At 48.6% G+C, this 18399-nt stretch overlaps 1 protein-coding gene across 9 annotated transcripts; it reads left to right on the forward strand.

Moving 5' to 3' along the window:
* Positions 1-526: 526 nt before the first annotated feature.
* Positions 527-18320, forward strand: LOC122391691 (probable ATP-dependent RNA helicase DDX10). 9 transcript variants are annotated; one of them, XM_043385869.1, is made up of 17 exons: positions 527-769; positions 10477-10607; positions 11339-11490; positions 11711-11899; positions 12348-12498; positions 12772-12893; positions 13151-13272; positions 13482-13683; positions 14008-14170; positions 14492-14576; positions 14911-15012; positions 15155-15331; positions 15561-15787; positions 16206-16414; positions 17078-17238; positions 17468-17731; positions 18007-18320. In XM_043385869.1, the coding sequence occupies exons 3-17, from the start codon at positions 11389-11391 to the stop codon at positions 18152-18154; spliced, it is 2424 nt and encodes an 807-aa protein (XP_043241804.1). In that variant the 5' UTR covers positions 527-769; positions 10477-10607; positions 11339-11388; the 3' UTR covers positions 18155-18320. The 9 variants fall into 9 exon arrangements, with proteins under 9 accessions (XP_043241804.1, XP_043241796.1, XP_043241799.1 ...); XM_043385861.1 differs by having other exon boundaries at positions 533-769; positions 10117-10607; XM_043385864.1 differs by having other exon boundaries at positions 533-769; positions 10117-10607; positions 11355-11490.
* The last annotated feature ends 79 nt before the right edge of the window (positions 18321-18399 follow it).

Genomic DNA, 18399 nt, shown 5'->3' on the forward strand with positions numbered 1-18399 from the left:
GTCAGTGGCAGACCGCAGACGGCAATGGTGGCGTCTAACACGTTACAAAACTCCTGTCCTGTGTGTCGGTGAGTGGTGTGAGCTGTTTCCGGCTCTGTGAGCACGTCACACGTTTCACTTTTTTGATTTTGACCAAATTCTTTTTATGTCTTACCGCATATGGGGCGCTGCAGAATATACTGTCCTCTCGCGTAAATTTTAGAGGAATACCTTCGTATGAAGAAATACAGCTTCCATATGAGAGCTGCCAAATATTCATGCTAATCGCCGATCGCACCCTAAGCATGTAATTTTGCCTTAATTTCATTTTAAAAACAAGACTTCAGGCAAAAATGTTTCAAATATTCGTTATTAGGATTTCCTGTCATTTATTCAGATACTTTGATGCATCATTTTAAAAAGGAATATCAATATAAATTTTCTAGCAAAATTATATCGCTAGATTCTCAAGCACAAATATCTCTGAAAAGCATGTAACGAACGCAGATCGCACGTGGTTTTTGTTGTTGAAGAGCACAAGAACAACATTCGTGTGCGAGACGTCGGCGGAGGAGGAGCTCGAGTTTAGCTGCGATCTCTGGCGCGTTACTGAGGGTGTTGGAGTTTGGGTTCATTGGTTTCTATTTTCTGTTTCGTTTGCAAGGCAAGTTCTTTCTTTGAAGTAAGAGGTGATGCAGTGATGGATCGGAGGCGGCCCGTAAAGCGGGTGCGACCTGACGAGTTTTTCTTTGACGGAGGAGAGTCCAACAACACAGGGTCTTTCTTGAAGGTAAAGTTGTTATCTGATGTTTCATTTAAATCAAAGGGATGGCCTTGGGTTCAGCTCGGAATCAGAGGGATACTGGGACCTGATGATAGGCTGGCTAAAGCTAGCCTCTTGGCTGATGGTGGGCTGCTGATGAGGACAAAAAATGAGTCTCAGACTTCCAAGCTTCTGAAAGTTCAAATGTTTGCAGGTGAGGAGTGTCAGGTGATCAGGGATGAACGGCTCAACACCTCCCGGGGTATCGTGCGGGCCCACGACCTGATGGAACTGTCTGAGGAGGAAGTAGCTGGGTGGTTGAAAGAGTTTGGTGTCACAAAGGTCAAAAGGTTCACAAGGAAGGTCAATGGGCGCACTGAAAGGACAGCAACACTCCTTCTAACTTTTGATACCCCCACCTGCCCTTCTAGGATTTCTTTGGACTATGTCACTTACAAAGTTGACCAGTACATCCCAAATCCAATGATGTGTTACAAATGTGGTAAATTTGGCCATTCTGAAACGACATGCAAGGATGATCGTGTGTGTCTTGTCTGTGGGGAACCGAGTCATGAGGGAGAGTGCACTCCAAAGTGCATCAACTGTGGCAAGAGTGGCCACTCCTGTCAGGATAGGAGGTGTGAGATATGGGTCAAAGAGAGGGCAATATGTAGAATGAAAGTAGAACAAGACATTTCCTTTGGGGAGGCGAGGAAAAAATTTGAGGAACAAGCACAGAAACAGAGTCCAAAATCATATTCTGAGGTCCTTAAGGTACCACAGAGCTCATCCCCACAGGAGGAGGAACTGAAAACCAGGGTGGGTAAGCTTGAAGATGCAGTGACAGAGCTGGTGGGTTTGCTCAAGCAGGTTCTGGGCAAACAATTGGATCCCAAAGGCACAGACAAGGAGACAGAGCCTGCCTGCATCACTGACAGCGGTGCACAGGGTGTAGAGAGTAGTGGTGAGATTTCATGCATAGAGACAGAGAGTGATTCTATGGAGGTTCAAAAACATGGTGATGTCGACTCAGATGAAAGACCAGTGACTGGCTTTGACAAGGAGATTGGGAAGTGGCAAACTGTGAGGAAGGGCAAGGGAAAGAAGGGAGGCAACATGCCTGTCCTTCCAGCACTGACTGGGGATGACGAGATTTCGCCGTCCCCCGAGCTGACTCGATTCACTCGAGCCCCAGGGCGAGGTGAACGTGGTCGGCCCAAACCAATGCAGCGGGCCCAAAGTGCTTCGCGACTTCCTTCGTCCAAACAGTGTTGGCAAAACAATTCCCATCCCCCCAACTCTTAGACAATACCCAGCAAAAGCATCATTTCTGTGTTTGTGTTTTTTTCTGGCAAATATCGAACAATTATTTCCAGTGATTACAGTCGCCTGCGTTTGTCGCAGGTTTTAGTCGGTACCCAGATTATGTATTATTTATTTCCTTATCCTGATTTGCATCTGGTGTCTGGTTTCAGTATCTCATGTGTTATATTTGATTTTGTGGTGGTCGTCGTCAGTCTACCAGGCGATCCTTTTTTGGGTCGGTTTGGCGGCGGGGCTGATGAAACGGGCGTGTTCCGTCGGAGCCGGGATGGTTCGACCGGCGCCCGGGGCAGTGGGGCAGGTCACGTGACCCGATGTTATCGCGAGGTCGGCGGGCCGGCCCCGGGGCTAGGCGTGGGCCCGGTCCTGGGGCGCGGCGTGAGCCCGACCTCAGAGCCGAGAACGAGCGCAAAGGTGACCTTGACCGTGCTGGGTACTTTTCCGTCGAATAGTTAGTTAGAAACAGCGTTATGGTTAATAGTGTGAGGAGTTTTACCATCATGCAATGGAATGCTCGTGGAATGATTGGAAAATGGCCGGAGATTAAACCTGTGCTACTGGAAAAAGGCAAAGATGTGATTTGCATCCAAGAGTCACATTTTCTCCCTAATGATCCTTATGATTTCCGCCTTAATAATTACACTCTTTATAACGCATTTCCCAATACGGACAGGAGACAGGGAGGAGTCAGTATTTATGTTAACAATAAACATCCCCATTGTCAGATAAATCTGAATACTTGTCTACAAGCTGTTGCAATATGATATCGGTCCCAACTGGCAGATGTCGGCTGTGTATTTGTTCGTTGTACCTTCCGCCGAACGAGCGTCTTTCGCAGCAGGTTCTCAGTGGTCTGGTGAGCCAGCTGCCACAACCTTTTATTATATGTACAGACGCTAACAGCCGACATTACATGTGGGGCGCAGATCGTTGTGACCAGAGAGGAGTCATATGGGAACGAGTTATTCGTCAACACGCACTGAATATTCTTAACGATGGCAGCCCGACACGGCTCGATGAATACTCTGGACTATGGTCCCATATTGATTTAACATTGAGCACGGGTAATATAGGTCAGTACCTGCAATGGTGTACCGACTCTGATCTATATTCCAGTGATCATTGCCCAATATACATAACATTTGATCTGCCTGGAACTGACACCTGTCGGAACACAGATTTCACGGGATGGAATACTAATAAGGCCAACTGGTCTGAATTTACTGAGAAGTGCGACTTACGATTTTGTGAAGGAATAGGAATGGAAAACTGCACAGCTATGACCGAAGCCTTACTGAGGGCTGCGGAGGATAGCGTACCTATGAAACGGAACAACTCAAAGTACACTTGTCCATGGTGGACTGAGGAATGTAAAGAGGCGATTCGTAGTCGGCGACGAGCACTCAACCGGTTTCGTCGTAGCCACCAAACTTTACACCTCATGGAATATAAAGCTGCTAAAGCAAGAGCAAGGCGAATTATTAGACAGGCAAAACGGGACTCTTGGGAGAAACTGCTACATATGTTCAAACATACCACCCCTATGCGACAACTATGGGACATAATACGGCGTTTTACAAAGAAGGAGCGCTACCAGCGGCCATTGCCCGTATTATGCATCAATGGCAATATGACAGACGATCCCAAAGAAGTCGCTGACGTGCTCGGGAATTTCTTCTCGGGGATGTCGGCGTCCATTAATTATAGAGCTGCCTTTAGGGAAAGAGAGAGTGTTTTGCTCGAACAGCTTCCATCGTTTGCGAGCGACAACGACGAGTGCTACAATGACATGTTTACTATTGATGAATTGAGATGGTCAGTTTCCCATTGTGGAAATACCTCTGTTGGGCCTGATAAGATTCACTACATGTTTTTCAAGCAACTTAATGATGAGCAATTGACACAGATCCTAAAGCTGATTAATTACATTTGGCTTTCAGAGCGTCTTCCCGACACTTGGAAACATTCCATTATGGTGCCGATCCTTAAACCCGGGAAGCCAAGTCACCAACCCGAATCTTACCGACCTATACAGCTTACATCATGCTTCAGTAAGGTCATGGAACGAATGGTTACCAGACGGCTGGCGTGGTTTATTGAAAACGGAGGAATGCTTTCAGCCATTCAATGCGGATTTCGGAAGGGACGGAGCACAGCTGATCATTTACTACGACTGGAGTCCAATGTTAGACAGGGCTTCTTTTACAACCGGTATACTTTAGCTGTATTCTTGGATTTTAAGAATGCGTATAATCTTATTTCGACGGCGGCCCTGCTGACCAAGATGCACGCACTTGGTTTCAGAGGGCGAATGATGCACTTCATTCGATCCTACCTTGATAACCGAACCTTTCAAGTCAGAAATGGCTGCCTCTCCGATACATTTGAACAGGACAATGGCTTGGTACAGGGTGGTGTAATTTCTCCGGTGTTGTTTAACATCATGATAAACGACATATTTGATGGAGTCCCCGGAAACCCAACATGTGCGCTGTACGCTGACGATTGTACCATGTGGGTGCAAGGAAGGAGAATTGCACAATTAGTTGACCGAATGCAGTTAGCTCTCGACCATGTTAGTTCATGGGCTGACAGATGGGGCTTTGTTTTTTTCACCGCACAAATGCAATGCCATTATATTCAGACGATATATGAAAGCAAGGGAATTAGCCACTGTGCCCCGATTGAGACTTTACAACGAGCACTTGAGCTACTCCGAGGAGGTCAAGTTTCTCGGGGTTTTGCTCGACACGAGACTGAATTTGAGCAAACATATTAAATATGTGAAGGGAAAGGCAACTAAACGTATATCAATCCTAAGATGTTTGGCCGGAGGGAACTGTGGAGCGGATAGAACGATACTTTTGCGAATTTACAAATCAATGATACGGCCAATACTTGATTATGCATGCCAGATACTGGATGGTCCACGAAACAAAACAGTTGAGTCGCTTGATAGCATCCAGAATGCATGCGTGAGGATTGCTACGGGCGCGCTTAGAACCTCCCCCATACTACCTCTGATGGTGGAAGCAGACGTACCCCCTCTGAGATTAAGACGGTGCGATTTGACCTTACGGTACTGCTTGAGAGTGAAGAGTGACCCCAACCATCCATGTCTTGAATTGATATCACGCGGTGCATCGCTGCCTGCCATTGATAGTGATTATTTGAAGCGAATCGCAGGCTTCCCTGTGTATGAGAGGCTCTCGGCTATATGCGCTGAGACAAACTTTGATATGCCGAACGAATTGACGTCCTTATCTGGTACCATCCCGCCTTGGCACTTGCAGAAATGTGATCTGATTCGACTAACAAATGAGAGAAAAGCAAACTTATCTGATATTGAAGTGCAATGTCAGTTTAATGACCTCAGAGAGAGATATGCAACGTTCTCTTTCTGCTTTACTGATGGATCAAAGAACCATGATGGTGTTGGATGTGCGTATGTACTTGGAAACCGACGTGAAAGGTTTAAGCTGCCAAATAACTGCTCTGTATTTACGGCGGAAGCATTCGCTATACTACGGGCACTGTTATTTCAGTCCCACGCACAAGGGGGAAAAGCTCAAAAAATTGAGCGCTCAAAAAATTGAGCGGGCCCCATTATGAAGGAATAGGCGAAACGATGGTATTTTACAATGCCTCTAGCGTCACACTACGGCAAATATCGTATCCAAATAAGGTATCAATGGCAAGAGAGAGCAACAAGGTTTCTTCTCGAACACTCGCCGTGATAATTTATATCGGTGTTTTTGGAAAGAAAATGCCCTAAAGACGCTCAACTTTTTGAGCGCCACTTGTCGTTCGGGACCGCGATACTCAATAAATTGAGCGCCACGACAGACGACAGTCAGCTGGCGCTCAAAAAATTGAGTGCCGGCCAGCATCTACACTCAATTTTTTGAGCGTTCTCCGTGACAGGTGAAGCCGGTACTGGCTGCCATTTTTGATGTTATGTTCGTTGAAATACGTTAAACTGAGTTGAAACAGAAATGCAGGAAGTTGAATGCTACGTGGTACCTAAACTTTTCACAAACCCATGGCATCATGTCACATTTTCCGCTAGTAGTTTTATCGGTCTTTCGGATTCGGCACACCTCAAATAATTATACAAGGCTTGAATAATCCGTATGAATACTGTAATTGATATTCTCTGACTGTACTGGGAGAAGGGAATACGTGAATACAGAGACATCCACCCACCCTTGAATATTGGAGAATTATAGCAGGAAAAACTGTATTGCCACGGTTACAACTTACAAGGCCATCGCCCGCAAACAAACAAAAATACTTTACAATGTGGGTTAGATTCACAAACATCATCAAGTGTGGAACACAGAGACGAGCAAAACAACATCACATTATCGCATGCCAGCCCGACCACATTGGAACCGGGTCCGGGTGACCTGCGACCGGAACCTGCGTCTTGCCAGCATACATCACAAAAGCAGGAGGCAGTGTCGTACTGCTTTGATCCAAAATATGCCATATAACAAATGATATAAACGACCTAAGCTCGGACTAAGCTTATCATTATCAAATCCTGTAAAAGACGAATGGAAACATCGAGTCTCAGACCAGCAGTAGCAACGATCACAGTAGCAACATCACAAAGAACACGCGGCATTATCAGACAGCCGTTTTGTTATCGGGCTACAGGCGGCGACGGCGTGGTTGCAGACCAGCTGCGAGGTAGCGGCGTGCGGGCAAAAGGCGCGGGCACACCTCCATGTGGCCGTGCGGACAGTGCGCGGTCGGCGTCGCATAGTGGGCGGCATCGGGCTGTCCCGGGCCGTCGAAGCCGCACAGGTTGTCGGCGCATGTGGGCGCGCGCGGTCACCACGGCCAGCTGCTCACCGCCAGCACAGACTGCGCAGCGTCGCCGCTCCGCCGGCCAGAACACGCAGACAACCCTTCTTGCAGTCGCACAACACGTCGCCAAACTCATTCACCTGCTCCACCATGTTGTTGATGTCACCGAGTCGTTCGAGTTGTGGCTCGTGCCGTCGAGCATGACCTGCCCGATCGGACACGGGTCAGCGGCTTCTGCTCCAGCGAAGTCTTCATCTTAGTGACGTCTTGCTGATCTCCACAAAGGCTGAGCAGATGACCTTACCCACAGAGACGGCCGACGTCCTCGCCAGCGACCGCTTGGTTGTGCAGACCTGCCAGAAAAGAAAAGCTGTTTGGTGATCTCAAACAATTTTTTTCTTTATGCAGTGGAACAAAACGGAAAATATGTCATACAACAGGAACTAAAAAAAAGATGCAGCCTAGGTCGTCTAAGAAATGGGTGCAACATTGATAAAATTCTTCATTGAATGAATTCTGCAAATGCTTTTGATAAAATGTGTGGTGATTATAAGGAGACCACTTTACTATAAAATTGCTCAGGATTCCCTATCTGGACCTATCAAAACATCCTGACTGCACACCAACAATGAGCATTAAATCCAAAACCTCTACCAGGTACCTAGGGATAATTAAATTCTGATTCAGGAAAATATTTCACATCATACAAATAAAAACCTTTACTATATTGAAACTGAAAATGTGATGCTGATCCAGTGACCTAAGGGTCTCAAAGTATAATAATGAATTAATCGATTATAAATTTGGTGGTGACTGCCGACTGGCGTCTGGCGGCCTAGACCTTGAGGCTTGAAAGTGGCCTTCCTTTTCCGTTGACTCCGATCCTCCAGATGGAAATGATATAAAGGATCATTTTTATCTTATGTCATATGAGCGAGCCAGTCAGAAAAGTGGCTATCCTGTTTCAGCATTCACCCACACAATAGTTGACTGTCAGTCTGTCATGCTGTCAGTGTTGTGAAGTAATGAAGGAGTTGAGTTTTGTTGATTATAAATTGTGATGTTATGTAAAGGACTGGAAAATGAATGTGAAAACTATGGAAACATATTGGCAGAGTATTGTCACTTACTATCAGGAGATATGGATAGAGAATACATTCAAATTAATAAGAAATGCCAAATAACAAGGTACTCAATCACTGATAGCAGTGGACTATCATATGTTTTAATGTCAATTATTTGAAAGTTAAGACTGAAACTACCTTTTACCTCATCATAACTAATGAAAAATTGTGTGAAGAAAACATTCACAGCCTCTTTGAAGCACTTAGACCACTAAAAAACAAAAATTTTCACGTAAATATGTTGTGTCTCCTTCCTTCAAAACATCATATCGGATGGCGCCACTTTCGTCGACAGTTACTTATCTGCACGCAAATCGAGGAAAACGTGAATTGATTGACGTTTACGTGTATCCAAATTTAAAATCACAGCATATTCAAACTTTTCAGTGTACCTTTTAACATCTAAGTACAACTAAAACGATAAAAACTTACCCTCAACACAAGGACGACGACAACCACGCGACCGGAGCCGTCGCGACGAAATAAACAAACGGCGCCGCCAAATGAAAAATATTCTCCGATATGGGTAATGTGAAATTGAATCGCAATCATTTTGGGTAGTATGAAAAATGCTCTTTCCAACAGAACCCTAGAAAAAAACGTGAATGGACAAAAAATAACTTTTATTTCGACATAAATATTGGCCTGTTTTTAAGTCATCCTGGTATGCCGTAAGATTTCGACCTATAAATTGGTGTTCCCCCAATCATTGAAGCTTGAGCAGTGAAAAATATGAAAGCCTAATCTGTTTTGCATCATTAGTGATTCTCCTAGGGTGTTGCCATTTCTCCCTAGGTGTTGCGAGTTGCTTTTGCAAAACGTGTTCCTGAAACGGCTCAATTTTTTGAGCCCTCAGCATTACGCCTATGGGAGCCTCTGACGTCACACGCTCAATATTTTGAGCGCTCAATAATTTGAGCTTTTCCCCCTTGTGCGTGGGACTGATTTGTGGAGGAAAGTGGTATCATGAGATGTGTCATTTGCACGGACTCCCTGTCCGTGCTGACTGCTCTTCGTGGGCCGGTCACTTCCCATCCTACTATCATGAAGATTTTAGAGACCTGTCATCGATTGATTACTTTGTCTGATCGCGAACTTGTTATTTTGTGGATCCCTGGACACTGCAGCATCACTGGGAACGAGCTAGCTGACCGTCAGGCCAGGGAGGCTATCTCGCTGGATCAAATAGTAGTCCTTGAAATGGGTCCCAAAGAGCACTATCCCGATATTGGGTTGTCTGTCCGTCGCCTGTTCAATCAGTGCTGGCAGCAGTATAACTCAAACACCAACTTGAAGTTGATAAAGGATGAAGTTGGATCATGGTCATCTTGTAAACGCGCCAGTCGCAGGGAGGAAATCTTGTTATGTCGCATGCGAATAGGACATACACGATTCACTCACGGACATATAATAGATAGAGACCCCAGGCCTGAATGTAACCGATGTTTGTGTCCCCAGTCAGTTAAACATATACTTGTGGAGTGCCCAGTGTATGCTACTCACCGACAATCGATTGTTCAGAAGTGCCTTCAATTGGATGTACCACTTACCCTGAAAACTCTTCTGGGTGATCAACACCCGGACATCACTGACGAGGTTTTCAGGTTCCTACGTGCTACCAATCTCTTCAAAAAGCTGTGACTGCGATGATCTGCGATGAACTAGCTGTGATTATTTGTGTTTGAAGCTATCATGTGCAATTATTGGATTATGTTAGTCTACCTGCCGATTGGCGAACCCCGTCGCGACTGATGCGGAGGGCATGGCCGTCGATCTGGCACATTGATGTGATCTCCTGCTTTTGTAATTTGTGTTGATTGTTTACTTTATCGTCTCTCTGGTGTTTTGTGCTATGTGCTGCGACTGCTCTGTGGACGTCCTCATGTGTGTAACAGTCGTGCATTGTGTGGGAATGATTGGATGAATGGAGATTGAATGTTGAATGAGAAGGATGCGGGAGTGGAGATGCATCGGTGTGAGAGATGGATGCAGTTAGTGGATGAATGAAGAGCAGCCTGTATTGGTTTGCTACTGTAGTTTCTTTTTCTAGATTTCTCTTGGATGTATACCTTCGTTAATCTTTTTTGTACCATCCGGTCCCTTCTTTTGTAGAAGTAGTCGCATAGTTCCGAAGTTGAGGCTCGTTATGATCGGTATGATCATGAGACATGAACCCTCCAACGCAAGTTGATAACTGAGTGAGGTACCAAGAGCAGACTCGTGCCTGAAGATCCTTTTGAACTGAATGGCTCGCTGGACAGATGCGAGGTCAAGAGCGTTATGATTGAATGACTCATAACCAGAAACCATCCTTTTTGTTTCTATTTTTAAGTTTTTAATCAGTTATATGTTAGAAACTAACCGTTACTAATATACTTCACCGGACATTTCCTGCCTGGACATATCCGAAGCCCGCGCATACATCCCCATGCCATCCCATGCTAAACCTATCATTTTCCTTCATCTGCTTAGTTTCCCTCTGCACAATCTGGCTGCAACCGATTGCAACATCTACTCGATCGAGACCAGAATGGCGCACTGATGACAACAACTACGGACGCTTGAGCTCAACGAGGCTATGCGCCCTAACCCAACAAGTACAAGTAAGTAAGCACAAGAACAAGAAGGGTGTGTAGGGGTGATTACAAAAGCGTCTCAATTTTTTTCTTATTAAGGTATTTGACTCGTGCTTAGTATGGCACTGTATGGCACATATGTTCTTAGGGTGGGTCAAATCCCTCTTGTGCACCCTAGGCTCAAAATTGAATAGAAACCACACCATATTGTCAAACCATGTATTACCCCAGAATTAGACCCTTGAAGGTTGAACTGAATCTGACCCAAATTTTGAGCTCAATCTTGAAATCTTCAGAATGTTTAAGGAAGATCTCGTGGAAAGCTTTCAAACGCTGTTTCGCCACTGGCACCAATAGTTCTCGAGATAACAGGTTTGTCGACCTCCGTTTGTCCCCATGCTGCCGTGGGTAGGGAAATCCCATGCGATGCCGGGATAAACAGGTTCTGTGCAAGCTGGATTTGGACTTATAAGTGGCTCTTGCAATTGTAAGACAATTGACATTTGACATAAATATTCACTAAAGTCTTAATCCCAAACTTAGCTAACATTAATTGCTACACTGACATGGATTTTTGTCTTTCGTTTTTGTCATTCCCCGCATGGTTGCAATGACTGTTTTGCAATTTAGTATGCACTCTCCTTTGCTAGATAGTATGGCTGATTTTGTAACAAATGATTGGTTTTATGTGAATGTTTGACATTATGTCAGTATTGGTATGTTTTTAAAACATTCCAATGTGTGTTGCCGCTTTTCAGTTTGTGTCAATGTTAGTTCTTAGATACTGAATAAAGATACTGAACCAATTATGAAGAACAAGGAAGCATCCAAGAAGTTAAAAGGAAAAGGGAAAAAGAAAAACAACTCTGAACTGGAAGAAATAAAGGCACTTGAGGAACAATATGAATCAGTAAGTACCTATTATGCCTACAACAATGCAATAAATATCATACTTGATATTTATACTACCTATTCTATCATATGGTAACTTGAATGAATTGGATACTGTCTGCTCACTTGCAACTCTGATGCTGACAATAATCAATCATCAAAGATTTACCATGTTCATCGATTGTGTAGGTAGTGTGCACATCCCTATCTGTTCTGACTGTTGGTTGTGCCGTCCTCAGATCAGTGCGGACGTGTCGTCGTTTGACGAGCTGCCGCTGTCTGAGCGCACGCGGCAGGGCCTGCGGGACCACGATTTCACCACGCCGACCGACATCCAGCGGGAGGCGGTCCGGCTGGCGCTGCAGGGCCACGACGTGCTGGGCGCCGCCAAGACCGGCTCCGGGAAAACGCTGGCCTTCCTCATACCGGTACGGACCGCGGGGTAGTGGGGAGGGGACAGGGAGGCAGCCTCCGACACCGTGGGGATGGGAGGGAACAGGGTGGGTGGGGAGAAATAAGGGATTGTTGGAAGGGCAGTTCATCTTCATCCTGTCGTTGCATCTCAACTGGGGCGGTGCTTTTTTCCTCTCCGTAAAAGGTTTTTGTATGCTTAGAGGCAGCTTTGTTAGGAATCTAGTCGTTACTTGTCTCTTAGTTATGCCCGTCCCTGTTACAATAGTCATACAACTGACCGTCCGTCCATCTGCCCCTCCGACCGTGTAGATGCTGGAGCTGTTACACGTGCGCCGCTGGACGCTTCAATAGCTGACCGTCCCCCTCCCCCGTTTGTCGGCCTGCACAGATGCTGGAGCTGCTGCTGTACTGTCGCCGCTGGACGGGTCAGTAACCTTCCCTCCCCCTCTTCTGTGTGCACAGATGCTGGAGCTGCTCTACCGTCGCCGCTGGACGCGCGTGGACGGCCTGGGTGCGCTCATCATCACACCGACCCGGGAGCTGGCCTACCAGATATTCGCCGTCCTCGGCAACATCGGTCAGCAGCACGACTTCTCGGCGGGACTCATCATAGGTGAGGGGTGGTTCAGTGACGGTCCAGGTAGCTGCAGGCTGTTGTTTAGCTGACGTGCTTCTTATGGTTGAGTTGACAAGTTGAATGGCAAAAGAGCTAGAGATGGTCTTCTTTGGAAAGCTAGAGATGCTGCGCAAAGTTTTTGAAGTTGCTAAGTTCGAATGAAAGCACGCTGCATCTACTGTCCAATGTTCTACTTGTCCATCACTGTCTTTTCTGGCACATTCGTAGCTCCACCACCTTTTTCCCTGCCATCATCGTGTTCTTACACAGGCGGCAAGGACCTGAAGTTTGAGCGTAAGCGGATGGACCAGGTGAACATCATAGTCTGCACTCCGGGCCGACTGCTGCAGCACATGGACGAGAACCCGCTCTTCAGCGCCGACAGCCTCCAGGTAACCCTAACCATGCGGTCGGCGTTCTCAAACACTCGATAGGTATCATGATGTGTTCAGATGTTGGCTATGTCTGTTGATAACCGGTTTCGAAATTCGAATGTAACAGTAACATTCGCCAACACTCCCAAGCTACATATTTGTTTCAATATTTGACCAATGAAAGTCCCCGATAGCTGTTTCCCTGTATGTGTTTGCCTATGACTTCGCACTTCTATAACCTCATACCGGCCCCGTCCCTCTACTTTTCGCGTCAGATGCTGATTCTGGACGAGGCGGACCGGTGCCTGGACATGGGGTTCGCCAAGGCGATGAACGCCATCATCGGCAACCTGCCCACCGAACGGCAGACGCTCCTCTTCTCCGCCACGCAGACCAAGTGAGACTAGCGGGCGGTGCCGGGCGAGCTGCTAGCGACTTTGTCTAGTCTGTCGATGAAATGAAAATGCTGTAAATCGCTCAAAGATCCTATGTGTTAGCGGAAATGTAACTAATGAAGACACCCCTAACCAGTCGGGTTTTTCTTCGACTTCGACTCCTCCAGCGCTCTCGCTAGGTTCATTCTGACCTCCCCTGCCCGTGTGTCAGGTCGGTGCGGGACCTGTGCCGCCTCAGTCTGAAGGAGCCCGTCTACGTATCCGTCCACGAGAAGGCCAAGCACAGCACCCCCTCGGGGCTGGCGCAGAGCTACATCGTCTGTGAACAGCACGAGAAGCTAGACACCTTCTGGTCGTTCCTGCGCCACCACAAGCGGCACAAGATCCTCTGCTTCATGCAGACCTGCAAACAGGTTAGAGATTTTGACGATGGAGTGGTAGGTGGCTAGGACTTGTGCTTTTTTATCCATATTAATTTGACTTTCAGCTTAGTAAAAAGATCCGTCATTTCATTGGCGCTTGCAGCACTAATACAGTTCACACTAATCACATAACGTTTGCATGAAGGCAGTTTTTCGAGCACTGGCCACTTCTGATGAATATTTTGTGCGGTCTGTGAGGTCCGTGCGGCTGATGGACATAGCCTGCTATCCCTGGCTGCCATCGCTCTCGCTGGTGACCGCCCTACAGTGTACTAACGATGCGCTGTCTTCTAACCTAGCCCCTCGCCCCCGCAGGTGAAGTACATGTACGAGGTGTTCTGTCGCCTGCGGCCCGGTATCACCGTGATGGCTCTGTACGGAACGCTGCACCAGCTGCGCAGAATGGCCATCTACGACGACTTTTGTCGGAAACAGCGAGCCGTCCTCTTCGCCACGGACATCGCAGCCAGGGGCCTCGGTGAGTGGGAGTCTGAGTCTGAGTGAGATAGATTCAGGGGTCTGGGTGAGTGGAGAGTCTCTCGGTGAGTCAGGAGCCAGAAGTCAGTGCCAGAGCCAGAAGCAGACAGCGACAGCCAGGAGCCTGAAGCCAGAAGCCTGGCTTCAGAGTTGGAAGCCAGGGGCCTCGGCAGCGATAAAAGTTGGACTGGGATTCGTTTTGACATGGGTCAGCGATTTGGAAAGGTTGATACTGAGTTGCTTGCCTTTCCCGATATATGTGGGTAATTTCTCGCTTACTTCGGTGACGCCCGTACATTTACGTGCCTGTTTATCGTTTCAGACTTTCCTGCGGTGCACTGGGTGGTGCAGCTGGACTGTCCTGAGGACGCCAACACCTACATCCACCGCGCCGGGCGCACGGCCAGGTGAGGAGACAGCAGCGCCGGCGTTTATACAGGATGGGGCTGGTGGTCTGTGCCGCTGGGTAAACTGTCGAACTTGGATATATAATGACACTGGAAAACTTGCTATTTTTATTTTTGGCTCGAGCTATTTACCTTTTTAGGATCATTTTGTTTTGCTGGTCTCATTTTGAACTCATTTTAAAGTATGGTTTTGGCTTGGCTTTCTTCTCATAAATGCATTCGTCACCCGCACGGAACCGAGTGTCGTGACTGACGCACGTACTGCCATGTTCGAGCACTAGCTCTCGAACCTGACACTGACCCCTCGTCCTATGTCCGTCTGTGCGTTTGGTAGGTTCCAGAAGGGCGGCGAGACGCTGCTGGTGCTCACTCCCAGGGAGGAGGAAGGCATGGTCAGTCAGCTGCAGCAGAGAAAGATTCCCATCGAGAAAATCGAGTGAGTATAATTTTCGCGGCAATGCTGTAGCCGATCAGGACCTAAATTGCTGTGTATGAATGACTGGATGCCGATTATTTGCAATGGATGTCTGTGCTCTAACCGCTTTCTACATGACTTACGCTTGTTTTGTCCACCGCAGAGTGAACAAGATGAAGACGGCGACGGTGCAGCGGAAGGTGGAGGCGTTGCTGGCCCGAGACGTCAACCTCAAGGAGTCGGCCAAGCGCGCCTTCAAGTCCTACTTCAAGTCCACCTTCCTGATGAAGAACAAGGAGGTGTTTGACGTCACCAGCGTGGACACGGAGGCCTACGCCAGGTAGGCCAGGCTGGCTACCTCCAGGGAGGGCGGGGTAGTCCTCTTGTCCTTGAATGGACTAGGGCGTAATCATGTAGCCTGGGTAGATGTATTACCAGCTACAGATGATTACATCCACTGCCCCATGAGACCGTGATCGGTTGTCGCCAGTTTATGTTGGGGTCGCAGTAGTTTAGGTACCCTCTGCTCTAGTGCTAAATTGTTTTACAATATTTGTATCGGTTCCTAGGTCTCTGGGTCTGGCCGTGGCGCCCCGGATCCGGTTCATGAAGAAACAGCAGCAGCAGCAGCAGGCGGCGGCGCCCAAGCCAGTGAAGACGGAGGCGTCCACCTCAGCCGCTGCGGCCGCCAGCGGCTCGGCGGAGGAGCAGGACAGCGGCATTGACGAGAGCAAACAGACGGCCGACGGAAAACCGTACAAGCCGCTCTTTAGGACCGCCTACAACTTCCACGACGGTGAGCGTCACATGACTGGGCAGTTGAGGGACACCGGGGTGGAGCAGGGGTGGGTGTGGGTACAGTTCGACAGTTCGACGGAAGCTTTAGAAGCTGTTATATCGATCCACCACTTATCCTCTGCAATATGACTCAATATCGCTCAGACGCTAAATTTTGGCATCTGCATCTTCACTGTCACTGATTTTCTCACCCTGCCCTGCTCCCTGTCTCTGACTAACCGTGCGTCAGTGATTCTGACCGTCACGTCCCGCTGTCGCGCCGTTAAGTCTCTTCTTTGACTGACTTTTTAGTCATGTTTGCTCCTGATTCCCGGTCTGTACTTCAGCTCTTTTTTCCTCCTAACAGAACCCTTCTCCCCGCTGTGTATCTCAGCTGATAAACTGATCCCCTCCCGGGCCGCTCTCTGTCCCCTCAGATGACGGTGACGGCGACTCGGATGACGGCCTTCTGAAGGTGAAGCGCGTGGACCACTCGATCGGCACCGACCCCGTGGTGGAGGAGGAGCTCAGGAAGCGCGAGGAGCGCCGAGCCTCCAAGAAGGTCACCAAGGCCGCCGCTGCGCACCGCATGCTCAAAAAGAGCATCCTGCCTAACAAGAAAATGACCTTCAATGAGGAGGGCGAGGTGCGTTGTGGGCGCTGGATCGGTATCATTTTTAGAGTGGAAATGCAATAATTTCAGCCATGAGTGCTGATTTGTTCATTTTCCATCGCTGATGCTCTCTGCATCTCAACAAAGTTATCTGCTCAAATACGCTGGATGCGTGAGAACTGACTCGCTTGGCAAAGAAAAAAGAACATCACGGATCATCAGCCGGTCCCGTAGCTCAGTTGGTAGAGCGTTGGACTCCGCGTGGTGAGAGCACGCGTTCCCGGTTACAACAGTCCGGGTTCGAAGCGCGACGGGCGCTTGACAATTTGGGCCTCCTGACAGGTATGGTTGCGGTTGGTGGCAGGGCGTAGCCAGGCGAAGTCAGTGAGGGGACCGGCCGTGCGCGGCTATGTGCGCACGTTAAACTTTGGACTAAAAATTCTGCCATAGAACCGGAATTGCGTGATCGGAGGGTAGAGGGCAGGGTCACCGCAACAAGCTTCGCTTAGCGTGACTCTGTCGTTGTGAATCCTTCCTATCAAAAGGTTCGGACTAAGAGAAAAAAATTCATGGATTAATATCTCATGCATACGCTCTTATACGCACCTCGCTAGTCTTGTCATTTGAGTCACTCAGTGGTCGTCCCGTTCCCGGTCCTCCCAGTGCATTTCTGACCCCTTCCCTCTCCTATTACAGGCGGTGCTGGACCACACGCGCCAGCAGGTGTCGGAGCTGGCGCAGAAGTACCAGCAGGAGGGTGGCAGCGGCATCGACATCGACACGGTCCGGCAGATCCTCAAAGAAGAGGACCGCATCGACCGGCAGATCTTCAAACAGAAGATCCAGGCCAAACACAAGTGGGTGCCGCGCGTTCACTGAGGGGGCAGGATGGGTAGGGAGCACTGAAATCACTGGGCGGGGGACGTGCAGACTTGCCTTTCCCTTTTGGAGGTTGTGTGCCACCTTTTCCACCTCTTTCTCAAGGTAACAGAGATCATGTATGTGGGGTGTGGATAAAGGCAGCATGTTTTCCCGTCTGCTTCATACGTATGACAATATGACATGTCCCCGTTTTTTTTTCCTCAGAGAGAAGAAGCGGAAGCAGAAACCGGAGCCGGAGCCGGACGAGGGCGGCTCCGATGACGACGGCGGCGTCCGGCTGGCCTCCCCGCCGCCCGACGATGACGCCTCGATGGCGGACGATGACGCCGCGTCACCGGCAGCCAGCGATGACGAGGAGGCGGCAGATTACCGCGGCCCGGCGCTGGCGGAGTCCGACAGTGACGAGGGCGGGCCCAGGAGCCTGGCGCCCGCCTCCTCAGACGAGAGCGACGATGAGCCAGCGGTCAGGTGAGGAATGATCTGCGGAATTGCGTAGTTACGAGCATGTGTGGCTATTATCTGGTGTTTGTGGTAATTAACACTATTCGACCGTCGTTTTGCCCTTCGGCTCTCAAAGTAATATATCACAGCTACTAGCTATAAGATGCTAGAATAATTCGGTTGGTACTGGTGTCTGATGGTTAATGCTGCATCAATACGGGGCTGGACACGTCAATCAATCCATTCCACTGCCATGCTGCCCAGTGCCCCGTTTGACCAGCCCCCTCTCCCCCTCTCTCCAGACCGGCGGCGAAGCGGAAGGCCAAGCAGTCGGCCTCCCCCTCGAAGCGGAGTCGGCGGCGGCAGGCCGACTCTGACGACGACCTTATTGAGACGGGCGGCACGGTGGCAGACGACGAGGCACTGGCGCTCCACCTGCTGACCGGCTGACAGGCCGCGCCGGTCCAGTAGGTGTACGGGGTCGGGCCAATGACACCCCACACTGTCAACTCGGGGTGGTACGGTGCGGTCTGAATCGGGGACTGGAGCATTGTGATGCATTGTTTTGAATCTGTTTTGCAACTGCCGATGTGTCGAATATATAGGTCTATGCGAATTTAGAGTATGGTGTTGGTTGTATCGCTTCAATGCCGGAGTTGTACTGCTCTTCCTTCTCCATTTCTTTCAGCCGATTT

This window comes from Amphibalanus amphitrite, unplaced genomic scaffold (genome assembly GCF_019059575.1).
Source record: "Amphibalanus amphitrite isolate SeventyFive unplaced genomic scaffold, NRLGWU_Aamphi_draft 000449F_arrow, whole genome shotgun sequence".
Taxonomy (NCBI): Eukaryota; Metazoa; Arthropoda; class Thecostraca; order Balanomorpha; family Balanidae; genus Amphibalanus; species Amphibalanus amphitrite.